Genomic DNA, 12,636 nt, shown 5'->3' on the forward strand with positions numbered 1-12,636 from the left:
TTTTCTTCCAAATTTGGTCATTTAAGTGGAATTTTACAAAGGTCGTGCTCTGGTTTATCAGCTTTTTGTAATAAAACTTCCTGCTTCCTCATTGACAAATCTTCTCAGTAGGCAGTGATCCGAAATTTTGTTCTGCTGCTCTGTTCCTGTGTTTGTTGGCATACTGTACTACTTTAAATCCAGTAGTATAATTTTGCCTTCTTGATGCACCTTCCATTGATTTGGACTTAAATGTATAACTGCAATTCACTTGTTACTCCAACAACAGTCTGGTAATTACTGAAAAGTGTGTAAACGTATAGTAGTTAACTATCCATTAACTACTATTCGTTAACTCTTGGGCGCCTCCGTAGCCCGGTGGGCAGGAGCAGCAGTGCATAGCACACGCTTCTTGATTAGACCGGGGTTCGAGCCCGTGGCCACCAAATGCGGAGAGGTCAGGGAATGACCACCGCATATCCCCGGAGCAATATGGCCTTGGTTGCTAATGCTCCTAAAAACCAAATAACAACAACAACAATGTCGTTAACTCTCAGTTTTGTGCATGTGCCGTATTGCCACTTTCAGCTTTTAAGATGCAGGGCAATTTTTTAAGGTATTTATAAGGAAAAAAGTGCATCTTATAAGCTGACAAATACGGTAAGTTAATGTTTGAAAGCATACTGTACGAGTAAACAGTCATATAGTCACATGACTGTTTACTTATTATTTAATATAAAATGTGTATTTTGTCAGGGAATTCCCCTCCCCCCTTCTGGTTAGTGTGGACTTTCCAGAAATCTCCAGCCTCTTTCTGAAAAATCAGTTTTCCCTCTTTTGTTCAGTTGGAAGCAATGAAAGTACATTTGCTTGTGTGCCCCTATTGATTATAATTTATTATTTTTTCAGCATGCAAGGAGATAGGGATTACTAATCTGCATTATTAATGTAACGTTAAGTAATGGGCCTGCTTATATTATAATATATATATATATATATATATACAGTATATTAATAATTGTTCTTCAGAACTGTGGTTGAAGTGAATATTCTGTTTTTGCATGTGAGTATTCACTTTCTGAACTAATTCTGGGAAACTTCCTTTAGATATGAAATACAATCAGTCCCCTAGTTACGTAAATTTTTTTTTTGGTAAAATCGTAAAGATACTTCCTGTATAATTGTTGAGAGTGAAGTCGAATGAAGGAACAATAAGTATAAGTTTTTGTTTTTGTTCCCGTACAAGCTATGTTAGATAATAACCTGCAGCGTAACTAGAATCTAGGTAAATAGAGTTAACATTTAATTATCTGCTTTAAAAATTCAACAAAATGTTTGAGACAGGTGAACTACGTCAAAGCACTTCAGAGAAACCCCCACAATGTTCAATCCACATGGACTGTGTTGCATCTGCAATTTCTTTGGAGAATTACACTCTAGCCCATCATCTCTACATTCTTTCCTTCCTCCTTCCTTCCTTCCTTTCTGGATTGTAGTAGTAGTAGTAGTGGCATGTGATGCAAGAAAGCAAGTGTTATGAGCTTATGCAGCATCAGCCAAAAAAAAAAAAAAAAAAAAATCACACCATTCCCTCCAAATGCCTGTCCAGTTCCTCCTTAAATTTATTTAACCTGTCAACTTCCACAACGACAGATGGAAGTTTGTTCCAGCAATTAACCACCTGCTGGCTAAAGGCAAATTTCCGCGCATCTATTCTACATGTCTTTTCTTAATTTGAATTTATGCCCCCTTAGGTTCGTAATCTGAACAAGTGGAAGGATCCCATCAGAATTCAGCGTGCTCAACCTATTCAAGGCCTTATACACCTTAAAGAGTCAGTTCAGTTTTGTTAGAGAATGAAGTGAGAGCTTTAGTTTGCATTTTGTATGTAATATTTGTTACACGTCGAGTGATTGTGGTGAGGTTGAAATTGACGTTGTCGAATCATTTTCGATGACTTCTGCATCAAACTATCATTGTGTGGTGTGTGCTTCATTTGCATGTCATATAAGGTGTGGCAGCATTTCTTGTAACTTAACCCTGTGAAGGTTCTTTACAGAAAATTTCATTTTTGACCATCATGATGATGCTGCCTAAGAGAATAAGTGAACGCGGTACCGGTACTACTTCACCACTGTCTAGAGATAAAGTTGCTAATTGTTATGGTATATAACTACTTTTCTTCATTCTTCTGAGGATATTATGTGGTTTTTGTAATTTTGGCATATTGGTGATATAGTAGCAATATTTTATTAGTCATTCCCGAGTTATGTAAAACTCAACTTACATAAGAAGGTCTGAGGTCGAGGGTTTCCTGTGCGGACGTGCCTTTCTGCCGCTCTTGGAATAGAGAAGTTTTTTTTTCTGATTTATTTTCTGCTTTATTAGTTTAAATTGACATATTAACTTATTTCTAGAGTAGCTTTATATTCCTATTTACGGTACTTAAAGTTAAAATAACTTAGATAGAGATTTTGTGGTTATTACTTAGTATCGGAAAGGGTATCAAATCCACGTGTTTACCGTTCATAAACGGCCGCCATTGCTACGTGAAAATTAATCAGTAAAATCTATTAATCTTGTCGAACTTCATTGGCAATTAAATTGTAATTTTAACTATACATATAACCACTTAGGTTACGGAACATAAATAATTAGTAAAAATAAATAATTAATACATAACTTGATACAGAAGTTATATAAAGGGATTTCGTAGATAACACTCGTTACTGAAGCGCGATACAGCATATCCGGAATTCGATAGCATTAGCTTTGTATAGTATAGTGCATAATATAATATTGTCAATTAATCAGTACATCTATTAATCTTGTTAAACTTCATTGTCAATTAAATTGTACTTTTAACTATATATATATAACGACTTAGAGTACAAACGTAACAAATAATTAATACATACTTGATACGGAAGTTATATAAAGGGAACTCGTAGATAACACTCGATACCGAAAAATAAATATAGCGTTATAACTGTGTTAAGATACAAGTTTAAGGTTTTAATTTTGCTCTGAAATTGTAATTTTATTGACATTTAAATCGAAATCATGACTCTGACCAGAGCAGCAAAGCAAAAGGCTCAAGCTAATGGGAGTGCTGTGACTCAGGGGAGAACTGAGGGGGGCGGTTGCCCCCTGAATCACGGCCTTTTAAGATGCACTGTTTGCTTGATGTTTGCGGAGCAATCGGGTACGGGACATGATACTGCCATGGGGGATGTCTTTGTGTGTGCACGATGCAAGGAGTGCAAGGAAATTAGGCGACAACTCGGCGTTGTTATGGGCCTATATGAGACCTTGAAGGACAGGGTGGATGCCCTCGAAGAAAATAAATTGAGGGGCCCATCAAGCTCTCAGCTGCCGACATCAACACCAGAGCTTGGACTTGGTCATCTTGCAACACAGAGGCAGCCCCCAAGGCAGAATGCGCTGGTCCAACAGGAACTAGTAGTTGTTGGTGACTCAATTGTCAGGGAAACGGGGAACATGCTTTGTAAAAAGGATAGGTGGAACAGGACCAGGGTATGTCTGCCAGGGGCAAAGGTTGATGACGTTGTAGAGCAGATATCATCTTTTAAGGGCACAAAAGGTGATATAGTTGTACACGTTGGCACTAATGATATTAAGAGTAGGAGACCAGCGGAATTACTTAACAAGTACAGGTCACTGTTGAAAAAAAGCCGTGAAGTAGGGTTGAATTTGAAAGTGTCTGCAATTCTGCCCAGACACGATAGGAGGGAGTATATGATGAGAGCCTTGTCGATCAATTCGGCCCTGGAAAGATTGTGCAAGGTTGAAGGGGTAGAATTTTTTTCAGCCTGGACTGTACTTGTTAACAGGAGAGATTGCTTCTACAGGGATGGGATACACTTAAATAGAAAGGGTGCAAGAATATTTGCTGATGCTATCGAGGCAGTGTTAGGTGGGTCGGAAAACTGCTAGCTTGGGGGGAGACAAAGACTAATGGATTAACAGTAGCCACTGGCAGAGGTGAAAGAGATTCTTGCACTGCTTCTATTGGAATGAGCAGAAGCCTGAAAAACAAGATGCAGGATATTTCAGAGACTGCTGGAAGTCATTGCGGTACAAGTAAACACATGGGTTGTGTTAGGGTAGCTAAGAATAGAAACAGGTGCATGTATACTTGCGTGTACACTAATGCTAGGAGTTTAGTAAATAAATTTGATGAATTTGAGGTATTACTCAAAACATCAAAGGCAGATATTGTTGGGATATCAGAGACGTGGTGTCACACAGATTTAAGGAATGCAGAACTGGAATTTGGGGAGTACAACGTCTACAGAAAGGATAGACAGGATAGGAAGGGAGGAGGGGTTATGCTATTAGTTAAAAAACACATAAAATCCAAGGAAGTGAAGCCAGTTGACATCGCTGGACAGTGCAGTGTTGAGTCAGTTTGGTGTGACATAAGCATAGGTAAATCAAAATTGAGAGTAGGAGTGTGCTATAGGCCTAATGACTCTGATGAGTATAATAAGATACTGTACAGGGAAATAGAATGGGCCAGTAAATCAGAGAGTCTTATAATGGGGGATTTTAATTTCCCAGATATTGACTGGAATTTGTGGGTTGGTCACTCACACGCTAGCAAGGCTTTTGTGGATTTATTGGATGATTGTTTTCTACACCAGCATGTTCGGGAGGCAACTAGAGGGAGTAATACTCTTGATCTGATTATCAGTAGGGATTCTTCATGCATTAGGAATCTGCAGATAAATGAACCACTGGGTGGCAGTGATCACAGTGTGCTGAAGTGGGATTTACTCAAGGAGGTAACTACCATCAGAGGTAAAGGGAAGGGTTTTTGCTTTCGTAAAGGCGACTATGATGGTCTGAGACAGTATTTAAATTCTATACAGTGGGACCAACTGATGATGTTACCAACAGCAAATTCAAAATGGGAAGCATTCAAGGAACTAATCTTGGAAGCTACCAGGCTTTACATACCAACCAAGATATATTGTTCAAGGTTCAGGCCTAAATGGTTGTCAGATGAACTAATGAGACATATGGCAGAGAAGAAAAATGCATGGGATACATACAAATTAATGGGTGACGTGGAATCCTATGATAGATATAAGTTGGTCTGTAACCAAGTCACAAAGGAAATTAGGCAGGCAAAGGCAGATTATGAAAAATCCTTGGCAAAGGATGCAAAGAAAAACAGAAAAGAGTTCTTTACCTATTTAAACTCAAGAAGGAAAGGGATGAATCAGATTGGTCCACTGGATGTTGATGGTTCAACAGTTGAGGATCCAGCTCAGGTGGCTAACAATCTAAACGAGTATTTTGCATCTACATTCACACATGAGGAGTTATTCAGGAAGGGGAATGTCGTAGGTGAAGTAAACATTGGCAGTGAGCTAGATGATTTTCTAATAACTGAGAGGACAGTGGAGGAGAAATTGTTGAGGATAAACATAAAAAAGGCACCCGGGGTGGATGGGATCTATCCAGTTATATTAAAGGAGGCAGCAAAGGAAGTAAGCAAACCCCTAGCCATAATTATGAGAGCTTCTTTGGACTCAGGGGAGGTACCCATGGACTGGAGATGTGCAAATGTAACCCCAATTCACAAAGGAGGATCAAAGGCTGACACAAGTAATTATAGACCTGTTAGTTTAACTTCGGTTCCAGGAAAATTAATGGAGGCACTGGTTAAAGAAGCACTGCAGGATCATCTGGACAAGAATTCAGTTATAGCTCAGACACAGCATGGGTTTGTTAAGGGCAGGTCTTGTCTGACCAATTTGATTGGATACTATGATGTAGTCACAAAAGAACTGGATGCAGGGAATAACTTTGATATTATATATTTGGATCTTAGAAAGGCTTTTGATACTGTTGCGCATGGAAGACTGCTGCACAAATTGGAGAAGTGTGGCATTCGAGGCAAATTGCTGCTATGGATAAAGGGTTGGTTGAGTGGCAGAAGACAGAGAGTGGTAATCAATGGACACTGCTCAACGTGGACTAATGTTATTAGTGGAGTTCCTCAGGGTTCAGTGTTGGGTCCATTGTTGTTTTCTGTATTTATAAATGATATTGATGATGGTGTATCAGGCTTAATGTCCAAGTTTGCAGACGATACAAAGGTTGGCAGGGTTGTTAAGGACACTACTGATACTATGCTGCTGCAACAGGATCTGGAAAGGTTGAGCAGATGGGCTGAGAGGTGGCAAATGAAGTTTAACATTGACAAATGTAAAGTACTACATATGGGAAACAGTAACCCCAGATCAACGTATCAACTCTGTGGTACTACGCTGACAGTGGTAGAGAATGAAAAGGACCTGGGGGTAATTGTGCAGGCAGATATGAAGTTCTCTGAGCAGTGCAGACGAGCTGCAAGAGTAGCTCATGGTGTCTTGCCAATGATATACAGGAATTTTTCTAGCAGGGACAGGGATGTGATTATTCCCTTGTATAAGGCATTGGTCAGGCCACACCTTGAGTACTGTGTACAGGTCTGGAGGCCTCATTTCAAGAAGGATGTAGAGCTGCTGGAACGAGTACAGAGAAGGGCAACAAGATTAGTGAATGGAACAAAGGGTTGCTCTTACGAAGAAAGGCTTAAGTTTTGCAAATTACAGAGCCTGGAGACTAGGCATCGCCGAGGTGATCTGATAGAGGTGTACAAGGCTTTGAATGGCTTGAGCATGCTCAATGCCGATGGGATTCTTCCTCTTGCTCAGAATAATCACCTGAGAGGGCATAAATTCAAATTGAGGAAGGACGGATGTCGGATAGATGTGCGGAAATTCGCCTTTAGCCAGCGGGCAGTTGGTTTGTGGAATAGACTTCCATCGCTTGTTGTTGAAGTTGATAGCCTAAACAAATTTAAGGCTCAGCTGGACAGGTATTTCGAACGAATTGAGGGGTGAAATGGGAGTGGTGGTTGTTTTTTTTTTTTTTTTTTTTTTTTGGGCTGATGCTGAATAAGCTTGCTTTCTTGCATCATATGCCTCTACTAATACTAATACTAATACTAAGAAGTCCTGGAACCTATTTCTACATATGTCGGGGACAGACTATAATTTAAATTTTTGCTTATCTTATTAAAGTTCATTTTCAGAAAAAATATTCTGTAGTGTGGAGAATATGGAATCCACTATTTATACATAGAATGATTGTAAACAGAATGCACAGTGTGTGTAACCCTAGTTGTTTGGTTGCAACCAGAAATTTTAATGAATGCTGGCATTATTGAAAAGGGGGGGGGGGGGTTCTGTGAGACTTTTTTTAAATTTTTTTTAGGAGCATTAGCAACTAAGGCCACATTGCTCCGGGGATATGCGGTGGTCCTTCCCTGACCTTTCCGCATCCTCCGTATTTGGTGGTCACAGGCTGGAACCCCGGTCTAATCAAGAAACGTGTGCTGCGCACTGCTGCTCCTTGCTACGGAGGCCCCTGTAAAACTGATTCTTAAGTGGAAATGTGATTATACATAATTAATATAAAATGTGTATATCGTTAGTTTTTACCTGCAGTGTCAAAGGTTGTCATCTATGATAATATCTTTGTTACATTACTTTATACTCACTATGTTATACCTTCCCTTTTTTCCGCTTTCTCCTTCATTCACATTAAGCATTGTGAATTTATTCATTCTTCAATTTATTAAAGGAGGCTTTTCTTGCATTTTTAGAAAATGACAAAGAAAATGGAGAATCACAAGACGCACTTAAAGACGATGATGAGGAAGATAGCAGAGATGAAGATGATGGTGGTCCTGAAGGTGAAGACGATTTTGATGATGAAGATGGAGACGAGGATGGTGCAGAGGATGAAGAAGGGGATGATGATGAAGAGGAAGAGGAGGCATAAGTGATAAGGTGATCTCAACCTGGGAAGGGAAACTGTCTTGTATAAAATTACAAAATAATAATAAAAAAAAAAAAACTCCAGATAAAGAGAATGGGGGGAAATAGTGACCACATTCACATTTTTTTAAAAGGGTTTAAAAAAACTGGGAGCCTCTTTTTTTTTTTTTTTTTTTTTTTTTTAATGTATAAGTTTTGACATTTGAACAAGTCCGTGTTTAAATGGTTTGACAAAGATAATGTTTCTTGCTTCAATGTGAATTCAGTAGAATGTGTTTGAGTTGTTCATTAAAAAAGAAAACAAGCTCTATAGTTAGTTGGTCACCACCATGTGTGACTGAGGTCAGTAACCATTCCCATTTGTATGTTCCATGTTTCATCAGTATGTATGAAGTTCTTTGAATGTGTGGTTAGTATAGGTTATATTTTCATTATCATTGCATATGGAATTCTTAGAACTTTTAACCAATGCTGCTGTGTTGTAAATTGTTGCTAAAATCCAAAATCCTCTAGCCTAGCTCTAGTAAAATTTGTAAATGTCTGTGTGTGTGTGTGTGTGTGTGTGTGTGTAACTTGAAGTAAACCATTTTCCCCATTGGTAGGAAGCCTTTTACATAACTCATAAGTTTCAAATGCATATAGACATAGTATGAATGAGAATGGGTATTCTGCTCATTTGTGAGTATAGTATGAGTTACACTATAGATTATTCATTTGGTTTTCTGTAATTCTGTCTAATAAATTCATTTTGAAATGTTTACTTTTGGCATATAAATAAATTCTCCCTGAAAAATTTGTGCCCATTTCCTGGTAACTGGAAAGATTTAAAAAAAAAAAAAAAAAATGTTCCTATAACACGTACACTATATTTGGCTCCCAACTTTTTTTAAAAATAGTTTTATTAATAACTCATATTTATTTTATTACATTTTTAAAGTAGGTTTTGGTAGTAATTATTCCATTGTAACCACTGCAGCAGCTTTCACGTAACTTGATTTGTCCTCTGTTCACGTGATTTTCACTGCCCCAATTGAAATAATTTGAATAAAGTGGGTACTTAAACTTTCGAATTGTTATTTATTATATGCATTGCCATCATTCATAATGTTTGAATATTGAGTAACAAGCATTCTCTTTACAGAATGCAATAGGCTCTTTACCCCCCACCTCTCACCCTTTTCTGCAGTTCCACAATGTAGCACTGTATAAATTATATTGCTGCCAAGGTGTTTGCAATTTACAGATAAAACAATTGTGCTTAATTGAAAAAAGCAGTTTCCTTTTCTATGACACTTTCCAATCAAGAAGTATACACACATTTATATTTGGACATTATGGGTTTTGTATACTTATACACTGGAGTGCAAAACTTAAGGACCACCACTATTTCTAAAAGGTTACAACCACAAAATCTTTACTTACAGATAAAGTAGATACAGTCAGCAGCTAACCTGGCAAGAAGTTGGCACATGGTATCACCCCGTAAACATCACTGAAAGGGATCGATATGGAAGTCGAGGTGTTCTCGTCTGGGGATGCGTTATCTTGTATGGACGTACACAACTTCAGATACTAGAAGGTAGTACTGTAAATGGTTCACGCTACTCTACTGGTGTAATCCTTCCCCATGTGCATCTGTTCCGAGGTGCCATTGGCCCAGAGTTCGTGTTTATGGATGAAAACGGCACACCCCATTACACTGCAGCTGTGAGATGCTTTTGGAATGTGAGGACATTGTTCGTATGAATTGGGACTCTTTAGGGAGACGCCAAGCGGCGGGTCCACACCCACCAGAAAATATTCACCAGCTGAAGATGGTGCTGACAGAGGAATGGCAGATGTTACCGCAAGAACTTATCAACAATGTTGTTCTAAGTATGGACAGGCGGTGTTAAGCCTGCATTGACATTAGGGGTGGCCATATCTCCTACTGAGGACCACCTCTTCCCTTTGTTCCATCTTTGGCAGTGATGCATCTGTATCATGGAAGCCAGTGCTATGTTGCCATTTTTGAATAAAGTCCCTCTGTACCATTTTGTTTCCGTTGTGTCAGTGTTGTTTCCTTCATCATTTCTGTACCTCACGAGGTTCCTTTTGTATGCTTTTCCCATATCCAGGCCACTCCTATGAGAACTTACAGGTGAAAACCTGACTGGTCCTTAAATTTTGCACACCACTGTATATGTATATAGCAGATTCTGATCCATTTTGCTCCCCATAGCAATTGATAAATTATTTCACTAGTGTGCTGTTTATTCTTGCACATTTATCAGCATAGTTAATTTCATTACTATACTGAAAGATTTATGATGTGGTAATAAGCAATTTGACAAATTATGAAATAAGACCTTTTATCCTGCAATGTTTATTTCTAATGACCATAGTATTCATACAGTGTAATCTTGATCTCTGCAACAAATCACATTAGTCCTTGCTTCGTATAGCATAGTCATCTGTGTTTTGGATTCTCTTACATATAAATGAGAAGGGGTGGGGGGGAAGGTGGAGTTCAGTATATAAGTAATTTTCATCTAAGATATTTCGCTGTCTAAATGTATACCAGTATAAGTTTGAATATGCATATTGTTAGTGACACTTCCAAACCTCGCCGTAAGTGACATGACAAAAGGGAAATTTATAAAAATTTCCCTTTTGTCAGAAAAGGAGTGCCAAAAAACTGTTTTAAGTTTTGGTTCATTAAATAAACCTAAAAATGTAATCTTAATTGTGCAAGCGAACAAGTATGACAAATTACCTAACTAAAATCTCTAAAATATTATAGTTTATTCATCACTTTTTTTCTTTTTGTCTTCATAAGACAATTGGTCATAAAAGGAATGATAATTATGTGGAATTACTCATTTCAAATCTTGGAGGTGTTGAAGTTTTCTTTGGTGACTTTGAGCCTTTCCTTATACAAACCTGTAGGTTTCCGGGCATGTACTGATCCTCAATGTCTAGGTAACAATTCCAGTCGTTTCTGAGGAGCAATTTGTAACTGATGGTTCCATCTGGGCTGTACTCTAATGCCCTTATGTCAATTGCAATGAGATCTCCAGCTTTCATTCCAGGACAAATTGGAAGAATAGATTTTTAAGCAGGCATAATTTTTGAAAATGTGATCCAAATAATGCACTTCATAGAATAGTGGAACCTTCCTGGCTTTTATGACATTCACGTAATCAGCAGGCACATTTATTATTGTTCTTATTCCTCATTTTCTGTTCAGTGACACTGAACTGTCGCAGATCATCTCTTTGTGGGTGTCCTTTTTTAAGAATTTCTGAAATATTGTCAATTTTTTTAATCACAGCACATTGAAGAGATCATTGCTTGATGTTACATTCCTGTTTTGATGGGTGCACCCTCATTACTCCATAAAATTATTTGATCTACTTCTTCAAGACTCAACATTCTTTAATGTGCACGAAGTGAATTCGTTAGCTGTAATTGCCCCCTCTGCTTCGTGCCAAACAGCAGTCCGTATGTTTAGTAATATTATTGTAAATTGTAAACTTATGAACAATTAGCTATGTTTTGTAGTAGAGGGCAAATGCTTGTAGGTAGGGGCTTAAGTAATACCCCTTGCAAATCCATTATGGCTATGATGATATGTCAGTTTTCTTTGGCACGATTGGTATCTTCAAGCATAGTCCGCCTGGCCATTTCCTCTCTCTTGGTGAAGAATTCAATCCTGGTAGATTGCCTGTGTGTATTACTCAAACATAACACTGATCTTTCTTGGGCTGGATTCATGGTTCTGAATACCATCTTGAAGTTTCTCAAAGTGAGCGGTTTCTCTGGGTGTTTTTCTTGATGCAATGGTTGCAGTAAAAATTGTGTACAATTGCTTTGCTGGAAAATATGGCTTCTGAATAAGCTTTACTGCTAAGCGATCTACAATAGTCCGAAGGTATTTTTGGTAGTTTCCCAAGAAAATCTCTCAGGAAATGTGAACTATCCTTTTACTTTAAAGGCTTAGAAACTATTTTATTTTCTTTAGATGTATGGGTACCAGTGTCAGCAGTTTTAGACTAGCCCACTCACTGATACTCAATGTATTAAGAACATTGACTTACAGACACATCTGTCAGGTTGTACCTTAAAGTAGGATTTGTCCTGGAATCGTAGTCAAATGAGTTATTCCTCCTGGTAACTGGAACTGCTTCAATCATGGAGGACATGTAAATTTTCCTTTAACCCTAATCCATATCTTTCCAGAAACAGCGAAAAATATGTTGATTCTCTCGATGTGTAAATTCATGGCATTTATTGACTTTGGTGAAACAGTTACTATCCAGTCCCAGTTGCCGAACAGGCTTAGGAACAGATTCTTCCTCTTTGTTAACTACACATCTTCCCAAGTATGCTTCATCCCCCCCCTTCCAAAACGAAGATTGATCTGGCCTTTTGAACATTTTTGTTTTTTCAAGGCTTCAGATGCAACATCCACTTAAATTAAATTTGTTTGTTTTTCAAGTTCAAAGCATCATTTATTTCTTGGAACAGGTTTGAATGGATGTGCTCCTCAACCTCGGTGTTGTTTTCAGTCATCATACCTGTTAATGGGGTGGGGAAGAGAAAAATTAAAACCCTCCAAACAATAGTAATTGCTAGTATGGAGGAAGAAGAAAGTACCATATGAAGCATTAACTTTAAGAGAATCAGAAGGTATCGATTTCAATAAAAATTATCGGTTCCTCTTAAAAGTGGAAAGAAAAAATTAAATGTTTACTATTTCTACAATAATAATTTAAATCTCTATAAACCAATTTTCCAGCTCAACTAAACAAAATTG

General features: G+C 38.0%; 1 protein-coding gene across 2 annotated transcripts in view; it reads left to right on the top strand.

Annotated features, from left to right (window-relative positions):
• Positions 1-7,943, top strand: part of LOC150087934 (uncharacterized) — a 281,611-nt gene extending 273,668 nt beyond the window's left edge. For both annotated transcript variants that reach the window (XM_090369275.1, XM_090369276.1), the window contains exon 4: positions 7,664-7,943. In XM_090369275.1, the coding sequence (XP_090225401.1) occupies positions 7,664-7,842 (179 nt within the window). In that variant the 3' untranslated portion in view covers positions 7,843-7,943. The remainder of the gene's footprint in view (positions 1-7,663) is intronic.
• Positions 7,944-12,636: the final 4,693 nt, after the last annotated feature.

The sequence above is a fragment of the Mastigoproctus giganteus genome, chromosome 3 (genome assembly GCF_048544385.1).
Source record: "Mastigoproctus giganteus isolate SK-2022 chromosome 3, ASM4854438v1, whole genome shotgun sequence".
Classification (NCBI taxonomy): domain Eukaryota; kingdom Metazoa; phylum Arthropoda; class Arachnida; order Uropygi; family Thelyphonidae; genus Mastigoproctus; species Mastigoproctus giganteus.